The 22,127-nt window shown below is 35.3% G+C and overlaps 1 protein-coding gene and 1 long non-coding RNA gene across 2 annotated transcripts; both read right to left on the reverse strand.

The window, feature by feature from the left end:
* Positions 1–132: 132 nt before the first annotated feature.
* Positions 133–4,277, reverse strand: fitm2 (fat storage inducing transmembrane protein 2). Its single transcript, XM_028010215.1, has 2 exons — positions 4,105–4,277; positions 133–2,577 (listed from the first exon to the last, which is right to left on the reverse strand). The coding sequence occupies exons 1-2, from the start codon at positions 4,275–4,277 to the stop codon at positions 1,983–1,985; spliced, it is 768 nt and encodes a 255-aa protein (XP_027866016.1). The 3' UTR covers positions 133–1,982.
* Positions 4,278–12,814: 8,537 nt separating this feature from the next.
* LOC114140404 (uncharacterized) lies at positions 12,815–21,098 on the reverse strand. The gene is made up of 2 exons (XR_003594571.1): positions 20,661–21,098; positions 12,815–16,818 (listed from the first exon to the last, which is right to left on the reverse strand). It is a non-coding gene; the product is annotated as an uncharacterized LOC114140404 (long non-coding RNA).
* Between the last annotated feature and the right edge of the window lie 1,029 nt (positions 21,099–22,127).

A 22,127-nucleotide genomic window follows, 5' to 3' on the forward strand; every position in this document is an offset into this window, starting at 1 on the left:
TGGCAAGCACACGCCGCAGCACCACTGGTTGCTTTTATTTGCAGTAAAGGTTCCTAACGGGTTGAACCTGTTCGGACCAGAAATCCCAGCTGTGGCCATTACACCTCACTATATTGTTTTCATTTTTATTTATTTTTTTTAATGTTTCTATTTGTGTTAATATGCATTTATTTATGGTGCTTTTTATGATGTTTGTTCATAAGCCTTAATTTATTCAGTTGCCATCAATGACAAATAAATAATGGAAAATGGAATCAAAAGAAACTGGTTTTTATTTATTTTATTTTTTTAATTTCAATAAAATTGACACCTGGAAACTACAGTTACACTAACAGAAGCTTAAAAACAGAAATGCGTACAGGAAATACATTTTGTTCCCCGTTTTCTTTTCTTAAATATGAATTTTAAAGAAGACAGATGACAATCGGATACCCAACACCCTAAAACTTTGTGCGTCAACACTTGGTTCCCTCTGAAAAGATAAAAATGTTAAAATTAACTAACTTATTTACGGCAAAGCGTCTGATAATGGCAGTTCATACAAATACACACAAAAAATATATATTTAAACAGGAGGGAGCAGGCATGGACTAACACAGTGATTTTCAAAGCCAAATATTTGAAAAACAAAATGTGGGATCCAGAAATTATTTAATAAAATCAAAAATATTTAAAATCCACTAATACCAGATTTTGTTTACTATAATCATTAGATACAATTGAAACTGCGTGATTATTTGATATAAAAATGCATATTTTTAATCGGATTTACACTTATGCATCCCATTAGTTGTCGGAAGTTAAATATTCTGAATATGAAATTGAAACAAATCAATATGGCTGCTGCATCTTTTTCTTCTTCTCAGAAAACATTATTAGTGTTTTTATTCATGAAGTGCAGACAAATCATTTAAAGTTGATATGTAAAACTTGAATATCTGATAACATTTCAAACTTTTAGTTTTGGCTTCCCAGAATAAAGACATGCTGCAGATTTATTAGAAATGCTTTCATTCTTTCTGTGCTGCAGTTATTGTGTGTTTTAGAAACTAGCAGCCAATGGAATAAATATGTGCTGAATACATGAGGTAAATACAAATAAATGTAGTAAAAATAAATAACATGCACTTTAAAGAAATACTTTTTTGGACAGCATCATTGTAGACATTTAGAGGCACAAATTGTTACTTTTCTTCCTTTTGAAGCCAAGTTCTAGGGGAGGTTTAAGTACTTTGTTGCACGAATCTTTAAAATGACATTCTATATGTTATTAAACTTAGAAAAAGCAGCTAAATTAAATCCTGTTTGTAGGATTATCAAGGTAGCTTTCGATATTCAGCATCAGTGGTAAACAACCTCCAATGATGGCACTTTTATAACAAATGCAGACAAACAGTAGCGTGTGCTACAAATTAATCCACGCTGTATTTAAATAATGCTTTTTTTTAAATTTAGTCTTCTCAAATATTTTTCCATTCATTTCATTTTTGGCACATTTTCAAATAATTTCAAAACCGATTCCCCTAAATCAGGTGAATTAAATTTAAAAACCAAGTAAGTGAAAACATGCAGATGTTTCTGACAAAGTGAAGTGTTCTTCTTTAACTGCATCTTTATTCAGTACAAACTCTTAACCTCTGACCCCGAGAGTCGACACTTTTGGTAGATTATTTCTCTTATAACATGGGAAAAATGTCATGTTTTAATGAAATTATCTGCAAATGGAACGAGAACTTTTTCATAAATATTAAGGAAGTAACGACTTAAAACAAGCTCCTGTTCCTTGTAAGTTATTTCCAGTGTACTAAGATATTTGCACTAGAAACTGGACCAAAATCTTTGATAAGATTTTGTGCTTTCAAACAAAGCAGCCTTCCTGTCAGGATGCAAAAACTTAACACGTTTTCAAGTTTCACGTCCAGCTTGGACCCGGATAAAAATAACCTACGGTTTAACGAAGCTTGTAAAATCGGCGGTGTGCATCAGGCACGCTGCTTTTGTTCTTTCTTCTGGCGCTGCGGTGGCAGGCCCGGTGAGAAAGGCTTCTGGTACCAGTACCGGTACGTCAGGTACCACCCCAGCAGTCCGCACGCGGTCCCCAGCAGCTTATCCTGCGGGTTGTGAAAGTAAACAGAGGTGCAGGCGAACATCCACACCCACATCGCCACTATCAGGTTCAAGGCCAAGTACAGAAGGTTGAGCAGCGTCCTGTGCAGCCTGACCTTCTTCAGAACCGTCATGGCGGATATTTCCTCCATGATGAGCAGGGAGGAGTAACTGAGGATGAACGAGTGGCCCGAGATGTCGTGGCCCTGCCAGTGGAAGCCGGCACGCCTACAGGCGGCTTTGGAGGTGAACTCGTTAGCAATGGAAGCAGTTTTGCTTTCGAAGCAAGAGCCCGTCACGTCCTCGATGTAGAGGAAGGTCCCGGTGCAGATATACCACACGGCTGTTGCTACGGCTAATGCCAGTAGGCGTTTGAACAGGGCGAAGCGGCTCTGGTTGGCAGAGTTGGAGAAGAGGAGGAAAGGCGTGAGCAGCAGCAGCGTCCATCCCCAGGAGACTTTAACGAAATACCTGCAAAGCAGAACAAATCACTGAAGTTTGCACACATTTATGTTTTTCCAGAACCTTCAGAATCACATAAAGACGATTACAAAGTCGGCCTTCTACCACCTGAAGAACATTTCCAGGATTAAAGCACCAAAGTCCCAGAAAGAACTAGAGAAATTCATCCATTTGTTTATCTTGCCCAGAACCAAACATGGAGAAGCAGCATTCAAACTTTCAGAAAACTGCAAAACAGCCGATACACTTATTTCTTTTAATCAAAGCTAAACATTTGCCTGTTTAGAGTTGCTTTCGAACTATAATAATTGGATTCGACAAAATGTAATGTCTCAGTAGTTTTCACATTTGTTTACCATTTGATGTGTTTCTGCTTTCATGATGAACTGACATGTTACTGAAATGTTCTATGCAAATAAACTTGATTGATTCACTGAAAAAACTGCAACTTTATCCAAATAAAGAATAAAACAGACTAAAATCAGCTCTAAAATGTTTACATTTAGACTAAACGCAAGCTTGTTCTACTGGAGAGTAAGTGTAATATATTTCACTTTGTTTCTGACTAATAAAAGAAATTCATGATAAAAAGATTTACTTGACAAGATTTATTTTACTTAAAGTGTTTCTGAGCAACCAAAACTCCTCACTTACAAGACTGTATGAGATTTAAGTTTTTCAAAACACCTTGTAAATTTGATCAAATGTTTGTTTGAAAAACGCAAAACTTGGAACTATTTTTTATTTAGACTTGAGAATATTTTGTTATTGATTTTCTCGTCTTCCAAACAAGGATGAAAAGAAAACTTTCAAAAAATTACTGGACCAGTATAAATTCACAAACTTATACAGAGGAATGTGGATGACAGAAATGTGATAAAACTAGTTAATGCAGTTGTGTATTTATGTAAATATTGATTAACAGAAAATTAACAATGCAAAGAGGATTTTAAGTGATTACCTTTATTTTTCATTTAAAGGTGCCCACACTTATTCACATTATTTTAAAATAATTTTAAGGTAAATTAAGAGTTGATTTGTTACGTCTATACAGAATCTGGAACATTAAGAATAAAAAAGAAATGTATTGCCACATATATTTTCACATGGAGAACTTTGTTTTGGCGCTACATAAAAATACCGACAAAATAAGTTTAAAGCGCAGATAATGTATTGAGAAAAATTAGAAAGACTAAGCAAAAGTTCAAATGGGAATGATCTAGAGTACTCATCACCAAACCTGAAAACTGCTGAAAATTAAAACATTTTCAACACTGTTTAGGGTCCTTGTGTTTCAAAATTCTGCATAAACTAAATCAAAACCAACTTTTACAGACTCCTAACATAAAACTAGGTGTTTTATTTGAAATTATTGCGTCGTTACCATAATAAACTATTTAATCTGAACACAAACTTGGATGTTTTCATGACCTTCTTCCTCCTAGTGACGCTACATCAGTTTAAACATCCTCATCACCAGCAGGTGGGGAGTTTTAAACGTCTGAACGACGCCATTCTCACACGGACCGGACTTACAAGTTGACGAAGTTCTTGCTGCTGCTGAAATAGGACTGCGGAACCAAGTCCAGTTCCTTCAGAATGGACCCCAGCAAAGACATGAATAAAAACAACCAGGGAAAACTCTGTCTGACCGCCGGTATCCTCCATACTGACATCAACCGCTCCACAATGACATCCATGACCGCCATGTTGACGCCTCTGCTCTGACTGCGTACGTAGGGTTGAAGTCTGACTGACGTCACCTGCAACTCGGCCAATCGCGCTTCTCCTTCTTCTTCATAGATTATACTGGCAGATGGCAAACGGCTTTAAAAGTGCATTACCGCCATCTTCTGAGTTGGAGTTTAAATCAGAAAGGAAAACCTTTATTCAGCTAAAACGTTCTGACTACTTAAAATGTGACTAGAATCGAAACAAAGTAATTCAAGTGACTTAATCTTCCCTTTTTGCTCTTAGAACCTTTGCAGAATCTCACTCACGCAGTCCATTGCTTTTCTTTTCTGTTCAGACTTGTATGAACAAACCTAAGTCTTTATAAAATATATTTTCTCTTTCTCCTTTATGTTTCTGTCATCTTACACACCGTTTTCCTGTTATTTATTCCATTATTCCTGACATTTTCTCAAATTTCTTCCTTTACTGTATATTTTTTCTTCTGTTTTGCTGTATAAGATTGGTAGCATAATTTCTCTCTCTGTGGCTTCTTTAGCGCAGTTTTCTGCAAGTTCACAACTCCTCCAAGTCGGGATTTAAGATAATCTCACTATCTTGACAGGCCTGGAAATCTTTGGAATATTATGGATTATTTTCAAAATAAAAGTCTAAGATGCTTTTTCCCCTAACATTAAACATCTGAATTTCTGTATGTGGTTGTTATGGTGAACTGCAAGACACAGCGTAAAACCAAAATGCACATCGCCACCTAGTGTACAGACTTGTACACTAAATGGGAGTTTCATTAACAAATGTGCATTTTTTTCTCAAACAGGTAAACATTTGAATAAGGAGAACAAAAATGTATTAATATTAACAGCAAAATAATTTTTATACTGAATGCAGAAATTCCATTTGAATTGTATGAAACTTTGCTTTTAACTCATGTATTACGTATTTAAAATTATTAACATTTAATCTCAAGAATTATAAAAACACGTTTGTAAATTTTTTTGATAATTATGACATGCATAAAAAATATTTAACTAATCATTCATTTAGTACCTCTGGGCATTTCAGACCCTCAATAACATAATAGGGATTGTTTTATGTGTGGTAGAATATTTGTTCAAATTTAACCCATAAGCAGAAATACAATGCTTTCTTTCTTTTTCATCTTCTGAGTTTATTGTTGCTTGATTATATCATTTTAAAATTTCTCTAAGCAGCACCATCAAATTGGTTTCACATTAACGTTATATTTGTGCTTTACAAATTGTCACTGTGAGTGACTTGTAAAGATGCAGAACAGATTAGATTTTGCCATTAAGTTCTTGAAATTAAAAATGCAGAAAAAACCTAGACTAAAGAAATAACTAGAAATTATCTTAACAGTTACAAAGTCACTACGCTACAAGAAAATAAAAACTACTTTTTTGAGCAAACTTTAAAATTGTCAACAAACTAAACCAACAAAGACTCTTGTTTAGTTCTGCAACTCTACTTGATAAAACTGTCAGTGCAGACATCTGCCACTTTTTACATGATGGATTTAAATCAACTTACAGAAATAAAGATTTTATTTCAGAGCTAGATGTACAGTAGGTGTTTGGTGTAATTTGTTACTCTCCTCATTTTCCAGACAAGATGCAACTCAATAGAGAGAATTTTTATTTATCAGTCATTCTGCATCAGACAAACGGTGAGAGGGCGGCCATCTGCAGGAAAACTGTCTGGTGTCGGCAGTCAAGCTGAAATATCTCAGAGTGCAGAGAAATAAATTAACCCAATCTGCAAAAAAAAGATCATTTATAGTTTTATTCATGCTTCTAGTTGATGTTTAGTTTGGGCCTCTCAGTTTCATGGGATCTGACTTGATGACATTGAGGTTAAGTCTCCGTGTGAGAAGCGCACCAGCTGCTGCAGAACGCCCTGTTCCTCTTCTGGCTGCCTGATGAGCCTTGTGAACATTCGATACCGGTTGCAACAAGTTCACAATGCTTTTTATGATATTCATTAAAAAATTCCTCACTGGAAATGAACAAAAAGGACAATATTTCCATCAGCTTTGCCTTTTAAAAATCGACATTTTAAAAACCTGGATTGAGTTTATAGACATAAAGATCTACTTAAATATTCACTCATATAGTAAATAGTTACTCAATCATATTTACTTGAGTGACTTTTTTTTTGAGAGGATGTACTTTTAGGAGTATTTTTATCAAGCCGTACTTTACTTGTACTTGAGTAAAAATACGTTGAAGTAGTGCTACTTTTTCTTGAGTATAATTTTTGGGGACTCTCTCCTCCTCTATGGCTGGACAGCTGAACCTGGGAAGCAAAACTAAGTTACAAATTCTGCTAAAGTAAGATGAGCTGGGATTCTTCCAGATATTATTCTTCTTTCTTGGAAAATACATAAAATTCTAAAATTATTGTAACTGGAGTGAATAAGTAGTAGATTGATGCATACAGATTATAGAAATATAGTATATATTAAATTTTAACCACATATGCGATCCAGTGAGATATGTTGATGTTCAGTGACATCCCTGTCAGAATCATGCAGAAAAATAAACAATTAAATCTTTATTATTCTCTTACTTTGTACTGAACTAGTCTAAGGTTTCTATTACTTAAAAATCCCTCAGTGTTATTTTCTGAATTTTTGTTTCAGATTCAGTCACTCACAGTTGAAGATGATAAAAATGTAACACTTTGCAAGTGAGAAAACCTTCAAATTTTCTGTGTAACAAATACTTGTTCTCCCCACTTTAATTCAGTAAGTATATTTTATTTATATAGTTTCAGATACAAAACTGTGATTGTTTTCTGGGATTTTGTTACCCACAACTTTTTCTATAATGGTTTTTTTCAGTCTTGCCCCGAATGAAAATTTTATTACAGAAAATACTAAAACTAAATTTAAACTAAGCTTTCTAAAAAAAAAAACTAAAAAAAAAATCAAGCAAATGGTTAAAACTAAAATAAAATTGAAAATCTGAAGTAAAACCTAAAAATTTAAACTCATCAAAACCTGCAAAGCTTAAATCCTTGATTCGTACAAACCATAGCCATCATCAAGATATAAATGCAAAACAAAACAAATAAATAAGATAATAAATACAGTTATGAATAATTAATGAATTATGAAGAGAATTGGACCAAATTCCTTCCTAGTAACATAAAACTGATGTGTTCACACATTTAAACTACGATTTGTTCTGCAAGCTATTGAACAATGAATCATGTGTTGTTATATAAAACCCCAGCAGTGACAGAGGAAGTAGAAAATACAGCAACGGCTTTACAGCATTCAGCAGAGCGTGTTTACTTTTCACACAAACACTAGCTCACGTTTCAGAGGGAAACTGGTGGGAGAAACTAATGTTCAATTCTGAGAAGAACCAGAACTCAATACCTTCACAAAGGATCAACGATGGAGGCACATCACTTTGAATTATGTGTTTTTACTGAGCTTAACGTTAGCATGACAAGTTGAGACAGTAACCATGGCAACAGCGTGAGGGGAAAGCAGCACCGGATGAATGTTTTACACAAACATTGCTGTTGATTCTTCTGACTGCAGTGAGCAAATATTATTTTTAACAAACCAAATGACGAGTTTTACTTAGAAAAGTAAAAGCTTCTTGACAAATAAAAACTGAATCTGAGGCGAGCTACTGATTATAACTTCAGTTTGACACGTGAAATATTTTCGTTTCGTTGTGCGCGTTACTCCCACGATAAAACAATATAATTTATTCTTCTGTGTGTGACTGGCCATTAATTAAGTCATAAATCAGTGATGATTCACAGCATCCTGCAGGCAGGTAACATGTTGTTGGCAAGTCGTGTTTGTTCTATGCTGCTGCAGGAAATTTTCTGGCCTGCATTTCACCTCATTACATCTCCTGATTTACCCATCGGAGACTTTCTCCGCCATAAAACAAGACTCTAATGCAGCTTTTATGGTCAGAAAAGAGGAGAGTATTAGTTACGCTCGTAATTTGTGAGCACAAACAGGAAACATCTGAAAAACAGAGCGCCCTGAAAACATATTCACACACATCTTCACATTTTGTCAATTTTCACTGGGATTTGAGGTAAAAATTCAAGATAAAGTAAAGGAAAGGTGGTTTTCTACATTTTGAAACCTCAGTTTGCACTTATTGCTGAAGAATCTTTCCTTGATTTAGGTCTGGACTTTAACTAGGCCAGTCTAAACCATTCTAATACAATAGCTCTTGCAAGCTGTATCATTTTCAATTCTTTTAAAGCCTCTAAGATGTTTTAGCGTCATCCATTTTCACTGTTTCTGCAAAGTAAAAGCAGCCCCACAGCTTGACACTTCCACCACCATGTTTTACAATGGTGATGGTGTGTTTAGAGCGTTGTGAAGTGTTAGGTTTCCACCAGACAAATGAATAAAAAAAAACATTTTGGTCTCATCCAACCGCAACACTTTCTTCTACATGACTGCAGTAAAACTTAAATGTGACTTCTGATGGTTTCTTTCCAGCAGCTGCTTTGTTTTTGTGTCATAATTGCTGGATTTGTGGAGTTATGATTAGTACTTGTCCTGTTAACAGATTTTTCCACCTGAGCAGCTGATCTCTGCTGCTCCCGAAGAGCTAACAAGGGTTGGGACATATTTGTTTAATTTCCAGATGATGGATTAAACTGAGATTCAAAGCCTTAAACATTGTTTTATTGTTTTAACCCTGAGATATCTCATGTGTTTCTTCATTAATATGCAATAAAAAAAACCCTCTGAGGCCTTCATGGAGCAGCTGTAAATACACAGATTAAGTTACTCACAGGTGGACTCCGTGTATTTTCTATTTGAATTTGAAAAGCAGCTTTATTTAGTATTATCAAAATAAAGGGAACTGAATAAATATTCATGCCACACGTCCTTTTTTAAAATTTTATACAATTTTGCACTAAATTGTTACCGACTGTCATATAAATTCACTGTGAAATTCATTAAAGATATCGATTCAAACTTGATAAATTCAGAAAAACTGAAAATGTGTATAAGACTCAACTTTGCTAAAAAATAAATAAATAAGATGGACACAGTTATTTAGCAGCCATCTATTACTATTCTCAGTCATTTTTAAATAAAATTTGTAGCAATAAAAGTATTTATTTCATAACTGAGAACGAGTCAAACAGCTGCTATCTATCTATGAGCTTGTAGCATCTTTAGTTAGCTTAGCATAAAGAACTAAACAATTTGAACTTCTTCAGTTTTTCAAACGCTTTAGAAAACAGGCGTTAAACTCTAATTAAAAACCAAACCAAATTACATAAATGTGAAAAGGTGCCAATTGAACGCAGAGAAAACTGCAATATTTTTGTTTGTTAACGTTTTATCAGAACTATTAGACTCCCCTGCTTTAGATTTTTAACTTTCACTTTCATCCGTTTGGGTCTTAAACTCCAGCAGCTGAGCAGTAAATCACTTTTCCCCATCAGTCAAACCAAAGTCAACAACATCACCCACCACTCGCTCTGAGTGCTGCCACCCTCTGCAAATCTTCCACTCCTCTCCGTCCTTCCCCACCCAGTTTCTCTGCTGTTTGACTTCAGACTCCCAATCGTCTCCCATCCCTCTTTCTAACTCTTATTCTGCAGAAACGAGTGTTTATTGGATGACGGAGACAAAGAGAGAGAGAGAAAAAGCACATCATAACTTTTTTTTTCTTTTCTATTTGAGTTTCTATCATCGTGTTGCTATAGTTACAGAGCTGCTATATGGATTGGTGTCCATAAGAGCCTGGTTACTGTTTAACCTCCCCACCCACATTTGCCCAGATTAGGAAAATCAATAAGATAACAGCAGCAACGCCGGCCTTACCTTGCACTAACGGCACCCTTCTCACACTACGGCACGTTTGGGCCAAACTCACACATTTTTTACATCTCGTACTATAACAGAAGGACAAAGCTGGATCTTTACATTTTTACACTCCAGAGGAAATAAATGACGACATGGTCAATGTAAACACTCAAGTCAGTTCGAGTATGGAACCTCTATTTGGTGAGTACCCACTGTCTGTTTACACGCTTTGTGGGAAGGAACAAAATTGTGTTTTTCTTTGTTTTGATTGTTCAATTGTTTCCGTTGTTGCAGTCATTGTTCCTCTGTTTTTTGGCTCTGAGAAAATTCATAAATATGTCCGCCATATGTGGCTGGCTTTTTCACACGGCTGGAATCCAGGAGGTGTGTCAGAGAGATGGAGGTTGTTAAAAATGAAAGGCAATGGGAGAGCGAGACGGTCACGAAGGTTTCAGAGATGATGAAACAGAGAGAAAGAAAGAGAAAGTTTGAACAGATCCTGATCGCTCTCATCCTTCCTCCCTTTTCTCTGTTTCTCAGCGGTGATGTCATTGTTCCAGTGAAAGCAGGTCCAGTTTGTAGTTTCAGTTGGTGAGAGTTTTAGTTGCCCACCTGTGGTCATTCATTCTCTGATTTGCATGTTACAGTGGGATGTAGAGATGCAAATTGATGCATTTTCATAAAACCCTGGACAAAAATAAAGGGGGCACAGAAAGCTGATTTATTTCTGAAGGTGGGATTCTGTAACGGATGCCAAATTGTATTTATTTCACATTAACACAGAGCCAATAGTCTCTACAATCTCCAAATCCGTTTACAAACATTCACTGGCATGTGGGGAAATATGCATCATCTAATTTTAACGAGAAATCTTGATCATACTCTGCTGCATATTTTTCTTGATCATAGTGTAATAATCCTGCTGCCAGGGTTGTAAAATTTGCAAGAACTTACTGGTAAATACGAAGAGGTTCCTGCACCTCTTTGTAAAATACAGACAGTATTTTTCTCTATCATCCTAAGATGATCCTGGTGAGACAGTTGTGTGCATTCTCACTTCTTAAAATTGTGTTTTTATTTATTATTATTACTCAATTATACTTTATGCTATAATCTGTGAGTTTAACATAGAATAATTCAGGTTTAAACATTGTTAAAGAGTTATGAATTTAGATTTTAAGACAAACTTACTGAGTGGTATCAGTATTGAGTACTGCAGTTTGAAATTATGCAACACTGCTGGATCAGAACTGCATAACTTTTATCACAGTTACATAATCTTACTGTGTGGCTGCAAAGTTAATGCTGGCAGATATTTGGCATAATTAGTGGCAGCCAGAAATAACAGAACATCATCAGATATTAAAATCAGATATTTATGAAGAAAATAAAATATGTGTTAGAAACAAGAAACATTAAAATGTGTGATGGGAGAATTGTTTCAGAGGCAACAAACAATAATTCATGTTGCCGCTCTGTGTCTTTGAGTGTTAAATCAGGCAAATAAAAAACTGAAAGAGACGATGGATCAGAAGATATAGATGTACAGCTAAAAATAATTAAATAAAAGTTCAAAATTATTTTGGAACTCATTTTAGAAAGTGGAACTCAGTGAATATATCATCTAGATCCACAGAGTGAAATATTTCAAAGCCGTATTTCCGGTAGTTTTGATGATTACATCTTCCAGATCATGAAAAAGCAGAGTTTCTTAGAAAATGTCAATATTACATTTTTAAAAGAAAATTTAAGAATGATGAGGAGTGTGTTCATTTCTATGCCCTCTATACTTGGTTGGGGCTCCTTTTGCATGAATTACTGCATCAATGCGGCGTGTCATGGAGGCAATCGGCCTGTGGAAATGCTGAGATGTAATGGAAGCCCAGATTGCTTTGATAGTGGACTTCAGGTCGTCTGAATTGCATCGTCTTCCTCTTGACAATACCAGATTATTTCTTCAAGCATCGTGGATTCTGTGCCTCTCCACGTTTCCTTCAGTTTCTGAACTGAAGTCTCTGACCTATTCTACAGGTCTGGAAACATCCATTTCCAGATTAAATGGGAACTTTAGCTTCATCAGAAAAGAGGATTTCGGACAACAGAGATATTTAATCATATTTAATTATAAACAGACATACCAAAATGGCTGCAAACAGCAATAATACAACCGTACATCTTTGAAAAGCAGAAGTAGAGCCTCCTGCACAACCAACATAAATGCAGCAAGTTTCTTCTGGATGGTGAGTCACCAAAAAAACTCTTGTCTTTTCCAGCAGCCGTTGTACAGCAGTAAAACCACCTCACCAAATTTCCTGGAGCTCAGTTTGGGTTGCTAGGGAAATGGCTGGGTTTCGCTGGGGTTGCTAGGTAACGGCGCAGTGCCTGCTGATTTGTGACGTTACATTCGGAATGTTTTTGTAATGGCTCGTTTTCCAGACCCCAAAAAGCATAAACTTATTGCCAAAAACCGCCTGGATTTTGTACAAAATGTGCAAAAAGTCATTTTTTTATAACATGTCCCCTTTAAAAACTTTGTTTCTGCCACAGTCAATCTGTTTTATTCACTCAAACATGAAAGCATTATATCAGGGTTACGTGATTAATATTAATCATTTTTAAAAAACAGTAAAATTTGCTTCTTTGCTGTTGGGATGAAGAAGTAGTTAGGATTCAGGGACCTCCAAGAGAAACTCGCATTGCAAAGGAAAACACAAAGACCACTAACCCAGAAACTCCAGTTTATTTTGGCCAGTAAACAAACAAATATTGATTTTTCAAACAGCCAAAATGCTAAATCCAGTTTTAATTCTCTCTCACAGAAACAGATCTTATTTATTACACTTGGTCTCACTGAGTAAGAAATGGTTAAAACAGCTGAATTTATTTGATAAATGTATAAAAAAGGAAGAGACGCTGATCTGAACGGTGAAAAAATTTGTTGTTTAGAAATGAGTTTTGTCATATTAACTAAAATGAAATGTTTTAGAGTGCAGCAGCAACACTTTCTGGAAGGATTTGTTTACAGTTTACTGAATGCTGGTCAAATCCTCCAAAACCAGGACGTTTAAATTACAAATGCATTCTTTGGCAGCTGTGGGGTTTAAGCTCCTTTTGGCTCAGACTCACTGGAATTTCTTTCACCCAACAAGTCGAAACACAGATTTTATTTAACTTTATAAAGAAAGAAAACACTTTAAAACAGGACTGAATTTACCTTTTCTTGTTAAAAAGTACTCAAGATTGCAGATTTCTTGTGATTTTGCTTTTTTTTTTGTCGCATTCATTCATTTCATATCATCAAACTTATTTTTGTATTTTGCCAAGTTAATCTGGGTGAATATTAAAAGCAGTTATTGCAGGATTATTTCCTGCATAAGGGGAAAAAAGGAATCCAAACCCAACTGACCCAGTGTGGGAAAGCAGTCGGCCCCAAATCCTAACAACTGTTCAGGTATTTTAGGTTTCAACAACATGTTTAAAGTCATGACTCAGCATTTCAATCAGACCTGAGTCTGGACTTTGACAGGGCCATTCCAACACATTCATTTAGTTTTTTTTTTTTTACTTTTTAACCATACTGAGTTTGATTTGCTGATTTTGTGATCCGAATTAAAATTCTCATAATAATTCTCAGCTGTTTTATAACACACCATGCGTATAAATGCTGAACAGCCATGTAAACTAGTTGTCCTCATTTCATTGCTTGAGTTGTTCCAAAACAAAAATGTTGAACTAGTTGTCGATATTTACCAGGTTTATGCATTTATTCATCTCCCAAATTGAACATTTTCTCTCTCAGGTGACCTTTAGCTTTTACTTATACAGTTTTATTTTCTTATGTTTGTTGCACGATGATGTAAACACAGTAACTGCAAAGAGCATTTGCAGTAAAAATATATTTTTAGTGTTTTGTTTTTGTTTTAACAGTACATTTCAAATGACTGAGCAAATTGTTTATTGTGTTGTCTAGAGCATTTTTAAGTATTGTCACCAATATCTCACTTTTTTTTAAATAGAAAGCACTCAGAAATGAAAGATCATAATGAAAACATGACAAAAACATTTGTTCATAAATATGGAATCAGGACTTTTTATTTTGATTATACTGACACTAGAAATATCTGCTTTTGAATCTATTCTGAGAAAGTGACTCACTTTTGCTGGTTTAGCAGTTTGTACTAATTGTTTTTGAGAAATGCGCCAGCTGTTGTGTGAATGTGAATTGTGATGAAATGCAGTAAAGCATGAGAAAAACTGTAAAACAAAAAATAATCAATTTCTGCAAAACGTCTTTACATTAAGTTACACCGTTTGTTAGATTAGCAGACTTTAACGCTGCTGTTAAAGGCTGAACATTGAATCATTTATCACGTCTTTGTTGCTTTTCTGTGTTTATCATCTGTTAAAAACAGTTTAGGATTGCTTTAGAATAATTTTGTGTAAAATCATTATTTGCTATGTTTTGTTTTTTGTTTACAACAGTAAAATAATACTTAATGTTTATTCTATAGGTCAGTTATTCTGAATGTGGTTGAATAAATTCAACTCAGCTTTCCAGAAATGTGCATAATCAAAATTAATTCATGATTTAACACAATTTAATATATAAATTTTAACAAAGAGCTAAGCTAGGCTAGTTTTTTTCTCCTTAATAATTGACATGATCATCTGAAAACTGCAATCTTGGGTTTTTAATTTACTCCTCTGATCTGATATTAATATCAGACAATACAGGTAATTTTTTACAATTTTTTAGCCATTTTATCAAAAGATTTGTTGCCATTTCATTCCTCCATAGCCTCTTTCGTTACATAGTAAGTGGGAGCTTATAGAAGAAACACTGTTGGTGTCAAACACATGGCGTTAATGGCTCAACGGTCTCAGTAAAGGACAAGCTCCCAGTAAGGAGTGTAAACAGGACAACAGCCGGTAGATAGGCTCATTTCTGTTTGCCTACAAAACTGAAACGCGGCCTCTGAGTATTCATCAGAAAGTACTGAGGCTAAAAATAATACAGGATGGTTTGTTTATAGTATAACAGAAAAAGAAGCCTAAATAATGTCAACTAAAATTCAGTATTCTTATAAATCCCTTGGGGGAAAAAAGCATACGTGTATATCTGCTGATTTACTGAAGCAAAACTGAGCAGAAAATCTACTTTCAACATTAAGGCTTTTTTTAATTAGCACCATCTATGTAGAAGTTAGATGAAAGAATTACTGACCAGCAAAATATAAAGTGTACAAAAAAAGAGAACTAGAACTGTACAACTAAGCTTTTTTCCATAAGTGAATAATAAGTCAGACATTTTCTAACTACAGTATACAGAGAATAGTCACAGAAATGCATAAATCACAACATCTAATTTAGTTTTTATGTTGTTTTCTGACTCCACTGTATTTCTAGTGATTATTCTTTTCAGTTTTTTATTGTCCCAGAAGGAGAAACTTTGTTTTGGTGCACATTAGCAAAAAAAGACTAGACATTTCAAAATTTTTCTCACTTTATAATAATCAAACATACTAACCAGAAATAAAACTATTCAACATTGTAAAATGTGCTGAGTTTGGTTAAAGGTTAAGAGCTAGCATACAAATACATTTCAGCAACATATAAGAGCTTGTTTAAAGTAAAATAATTCTTTAACAGATTAAGAAAAATACAAGTTTCACCTTTAATATGGGGAAAAACATCTTGTTATGAGTGTAATAATCTGCCAGTGGGACTTGTCTTTTTGTATTTAATTGATATTCAAGATTTTTGACTAAAACAAGATTTTTTATCTTGCTGAAAATGTTACTTGTTCACTTATTTCAAGTGAACTAAAATGTTTCTACTAGAAATTAGACCAAAACCATTTGGTAAGATGTGATGTTTTTGCAGAGCATAAACACTCTGTGACTTTCTGACGGTATAATACTTATCAGCAGGAGTGAGGCTGCAAATCAAACTCAGAAAAGGAGACGATATACAAAACTGAGTTCAGAGTGTGACAAAATTTTAAAAACATTGTTTTTCATTCTTGTGCCAATCTACATGTAATGTGAGTGATGCTAATACCAAAAAGCATCAAAAATTTGTGTTTTTTTACATTTTAACAAAGTGCATTGATCTTTCTATGTACTTAGTTTGCATAATGAAGCTGGAGTACCCTGAGAGAATTGAAATCTTCATGTGGAGAGAAGTCAAATCCAGGATACCCTTGATGTTAGCCTGTAATGCTAACATCTCTTCACTATGAAGATCTGATCTAATCTTTAAGAACAAGGCATAACTTGTTCTCTCAAAACAATTAATAATGATGCAAAGAGGCAACATCTGAAAACAAAAACATTTATCAAACCTTCACTAAATATTAGCTCCTCGCTGCTCATTCTGAGGTATTTTTACATCGTTAAACTATTAATCTGGGTGTTCAGGACTCCAATCAAATCTCATTGTGACAGGCATTAGGGGATAATCCCCGTGTGGCCTCACAGTCAGCCGCAGGGCCCCAGCAGCGGCGGCGGCACTGCCTCAGCCTGGCTGGGCCCGAGAGAGCCGCCGAGGCTCATGGGCCGTCGATCGGCGCGCCGGCTCGCTGTCAGAGCTCGGCCTTCACAGGGATGTACTGTCAGGATGGGACGCTGCGTTTCAACGACCCAGGTAAGGGAGGAGACAGCTTGGTGAACAGAGAACAGAAAGCTCTGTGGAGACGGAAAAGCTGCTGAAGGCAAGCGGATTTGTTTCTGCAGAAAAAATAAGGATTCACTGCAAAAACACCAAATTTTACCAAATATTTTTTAGTTTCTAGAGCAAACATCTTAGTAGAGTTGAACTGAGCCAAAACTAACTTCCAAGTGAATTTTCAGCAAAATATATCTTATACACCTACCTTCCCCCACATTAGTTTTGTCTTACTTCAAATGTACTAAGATATTTGCACCAGAAACTAGACAAAAATATGTTTTAAGATTTACTGTATTTGCAGTGTACAGCTGAGATAAGATATGTCTTAAAACAGAGCCCTGAGGGACTTTGAATGAAAGGTTTTGTGTTTTTGCAGTGTTGTTTTGAGAAAAAGGAGAATGTCTTGATTCTCAGGTGAGTCCCAAATATTGAGGTCAGGACCCCAGTTTGGATCTTTAAACAGCAAGCAGAAAGTGATGTGGTCTTAAAGCAGATTCCAGAAATTGAAACGCATTTTAAAAAATTATTCCTGATATATTTTTGCTCCATTTTTGTTATTGCTGAGCCAGTGTTTGCTGTCTTTCTGTGGACTGTCGAGTTCGCACAAGCCTTTTTTGTTCTCTGGATCAGAGATCATAAAACTAGAAATCCCTTTTCTACACTACATTATGTCCAGTTTTGTTTCTGGTTTATGAATAATTTGCATGAAAACCAACTTGGATTTTTAAGACACAAAATTTTACCACATATTTTTGGTCTAGTTTCTTAGTGCAAATATCTCACTACACTTGAAATGAGACAAAATTAACTTTCAAGGAACTTTTTTAGCAAGAGGAGGTTGTTGTAGGTAAATAAGTCCTTCGTATTTATAAAAAAAAGTAATATTTCCAGTGGCAGATTATTTCACTTACTACAAGAATTTTTTTACATGTTATAAGTGAATGAATCTGCAAGTATATTTTCATCAATATTATTGATTTTTGTTTTAATTAAAGCTTCTATATCTTGTTGAAAAGTTAATTGTAAGTTATTTCAAATTTACTAAGATATTTGCACTGGAAACTAGACTAAAAATAGTTGGTAAGATTTTGTGTTTTTGCAGTGAAAAGATTGGAAGACGTGCTGAACTTGACCCCGATGAATTAAGGTGGAATGTTGCTTTTCGTCCACACGATGGCAGCAGCGCGCAGCAGCAGGAAAAACTGAACATTTACTGAGAAATTATCAGTGATCATCAACTTCAGCGTTGTAAATGTAAATCTAAAAGATTATTCACAGTGATGTCATAATATAGTGTAATATAAAGTACATTCTTTTCAAACTTCTATCAAAATTTGCTTAACTTTATCTTTTAAAAAATGTGTTTTACATGTGATAGTTTGAGAAAAAAGCATCAAAGAAGTAATTTGTGGCCATGTTTTCACAGCTGTTTATAAATATATATAATATATACAAGAATAACAAAAAAGAGATACTAATTTTGCCATTTTTTATTTTTTTTTTTCCACTTCGGGGCTCCACAAAAACACACAAAAATTCAATACAGATTTGACCAGCCTACATATTGAGGTTTGTCAATTTAAGATGACACTGATGCAAAAAGAAAACAAAAAGGTCATTTTAATTTAAAATGGATCAAAAATCAACGTAAGTTTGTCCAGTTCAAGTTCAGTCTTGATATTTTCATTAAAAAGCAGTAAAATAGTTCTTTAGTTCAGCTATGAATGGAATTCTTAAGAGTTTTAACATCATCCTTGTGTTGCCTACATAATTTCAAAATTGATTTTATCAAAGTAATTTTTATCTGTATACTGCAGAATTACATAAATATGAAGAGATTTTCAATGTTATATAACTTTAAGAAGTAAATGACATGCAAAGCAGCCATTTATTGAAATATTAACAGTTTATTATCAATAGATTCTGCCACAACCATCCCTGTAACAGAATCTGTGGGGGAAAAAAATAAAAAATAAAGCTTTCTGCTTTCTTCCAGTGCTAACTAGAATCAACTAATCAGAGAAAGGAGGAGGGTCTTAGTGCTGTCAATCATCCTCATGCTCCTGCTCTTTCCACCATTGCTCTCAGGTATGCTACAGCTAGCAAAGCCTGTTAGCCTAGTTAGCATGGTCGGCAATGACGGCAGGTAAACGATTTTCCTGTAACGTTAAGTTGTTGGCACTTAGCAGTGATTACATGAGGTTGATTGGCAGCATTGTAAATAAGTTGTTGTACGTTTAGAGCCTCTTCCCGGCTCTGAGTGGCTGGTTTTGGTGTGGAGTGGTGCATTTCTTCAGACAGCAATAGTAGCTCAATGAGGAGGTGGTGGAGATTAAGCTTTTCTCAGATTATCTGTCATAAAATGCTGACACATGTTAATATGAGGGAATTGTCCCCCATATTGTAAATTTTAACAAATGTGTTTATAAAAAACCCATATTATTTATATATTATTTAATTAACGGTACAGCATAGTACAGCTTTAACGAATAGTGTCCGTTACTTTGTTTTAGTGTTGTAGTTTGGCCGCCGACCAGCAGAGGGCGTCCGACCCGGTTGATACAGAAACCAACATGGCGGTGGAGCCGTATCAGAACTGGAAAGAGAAACGGTCCAAACGAAGTCCGTTTGGGACGCTAAATGTACCTTATGCGATTCTGATTTGAAATATAGACACTCGACAAGCTCCTTAAGTTTCACATTACGCACTACGCATTTAGCCGAGTTGCATGACGTAGCAGCGTCAGCTTGTAGTTCAAATATTCCTGATGCGCTACAAATTCATGAAAACGTCGACCCGTTTAAACCCCCTTTAATACAGAAAACATGTTTCTGTACAGTTGATAATCAGGTTTGATGTCTATATATCGCACTAAAAGTCGTCGACATGTCTTGTTTTTCAAGCTGAGGAGGTGAAGACGTCTATTGAACTGCTGAAGGAGCCATACAGATAAAAAGCTACTCAGAGCGGAGCTGCTGACAGGGGGGATTAGCACACCAGTCAAAATGAATTCTCAGCAAAACAGAGTTAATGATTATCGAGCTTTATCAGACACTGTGATTGATTTACGTCAAGCATGGCTTTTCGTGTTTATTGATGCAATTGTTTACTTATTTGCTGCACAGAGTCTACTTGGGGTTTTGTTTTTTGTTTTCCTTACTGTGACTGGATATGAAACAAGACCAAACAGGTTGGAGTGAGTTTTACACTCAGAAAATATGTTTCAAGGTTGAACCTAACTTAGAGAGATACTTAAAGGACTGAGTGATTAAAAAATCGTTTATTATTAGTTAGTGTTCAGAAATGCACTGATATGGACACAGATTCTTACTTTATAAGTTTAATTTACATTTAAAATTTGAATAAATCATTTTATTTATTTATTTAAATAAGTGTATTTTTAAGATTGAAGCACGTTATGCTGTGAAAATATTCACATTTAAATAGGCATGACTTTTTTTTCCATTACTCTTTCACAAATAAGTAAAAAAAAAAAAAAAATGACAAAAACATGTTGGGATGTTAATCAATTATTTTAAACTGCTTCAATCATTTTTATAAATCTAGTTCAAAATTAGTTGAAGAAATAAAAGAAAACTGCTATAAAACAATTTTTTCAACCTAACTTTTATGCAAAATAAAGATTTTGCATAAAAAACAAACCCAAATAATGTGTCTTTTTCTTTTACATTGAATTATGTAAAAGTACAGCTGCAGAACATAAAAGGAAATAATCTGTTTCAAAATAATATCCATTAGTGTAAATCATAGCACATCAGACAATCTTCCACTGGCACAAATGAATTGCTATCCACCGCCGAGCCACAGGGGCTTGCATAAGCTGGCTTATTTGCAGATAGTTATCTGTTGACAAGGTCTTTGCCATGACGCTCCACTCACCTATCTCCTCCATCTCCCTCTTTCTGCCGGCCTCAAATCTGCTGCAGGCAGCATATTGTCTCCCTGTTTCACTCTTATCATCGTCAACACGCTCCTCAATGCGCCTCACATTTCCACCGTGTTGCAGATCTCTCAGAAACAATCCCCAAAATAAGACAGAGTATATTCCTCGTCCCCTTCCAGGCCACAGCGGTCGTCTTTTTCTCCCTCCAACTGCTGCCTTGTTCATTTGTACCGTTTTGCTTCTTCCCCGGCCGCTTGCCTTTGAGATCGGACTTGGGCGAAGTGAAAACTAGTCATTGAGGAGAAGGTACAAATAGGCAGTGGTTACAAATGGAGTTTGGTCAGTGGTCGGAGATTCCTATTCAGAAGATAGACAGGACTTTGCTCACAAACTGGAGTTTGAAGTTTCAAAGGAGAGAATCATACAAGTGTTACATCAGGTCTCGGCGATCCTTTGACTTTTAGCCCCGGGTCAGGAGTTTGGGTGACTGATTATACGGCAGCTGTGTCTGGCCCTTCATATTTCTCCAAGGCAACCATTTAATATCATCTCAAACCACAGAAGCGAAGAAAACCTGATGCCACATTTTATTCTCCCATCATCTGAAAATGTAATGAGCAACAGAAAGTATAAAAATAAACTATGCAGAGAAAACAGTTTTTATTGCGTGATGTAAAAATGCTTTGCTACAAAAACAAACAAAAATACTTTAAGACAATCCTCAAGGATTGTCAATCTGCAACTTTTAGGATGAATCTCTGCTTCGTCACTCCTGAGTCCAGGGCCGGCCCAAACCTTTTTGGGGCCCCAAGCAGATTTTCTTTTAAGGCCCCCTCATACCAACAGGTCAACAACAGACACTTCATCATTCCTAAGTTACACTAAATGTGTAACATACCTTTAATTAGCCTCATTTTTAATTAGCTTACATAGTACTAGTGTTAAAATGGAAACTGGTTTTAACCTAACAGTAATAACAAAAATATATTTTAAAATATAGAGTGATATTTAAGGGTGCCACACTACTTTAAATATTTAAAAATAACATCAGCTGATAAATACATTTACAGCAAACAAGTTAGCACGTTTAATATCGTGTGTATTTTCTTAACAGTGGCAGCAGCAGGAAGAAATTAAACTATTTGTGTACAAATTATGTTAGTTGTGTTAAACTACTGTCTTTCCATGTGTAATACCATTTAGTTTGCACGATTTAGTTTAATTCTTTTCTTTTAATTGTGCTTGGTTTTTGCTCTTGGGGGCCCTCTGGTGGTGCGGGTGTCCTGATCAGGCGAATAAATCGCATGTGCCTTGTCAAATAATCAGATCATTAGCAGGACTCTGTAGAAGTGAGGAGGTAATTCAGTCATTTGATTCCTGTGTGTTGGATCAGAGACACATCAGGAAGTTGTAGGACACAAACTCATAAACTCTCATGGACTGGAGTTGTGGAACTTGTAGCG

Source organism: Xiphophorus couchianus, chromosome 24 (assembly GCF_001444195.1).
Source record: "Xiphophorus couchianus chromosome 24, X_couchianus-1.0, whole genome shotgun sequence".
NCBI lineage: Eukaryota > Metazoa > Chordata > Actinopteri > Cyprinodontiformes > Poeciliidae > Xiphophorus > Xiphophorus couchianus.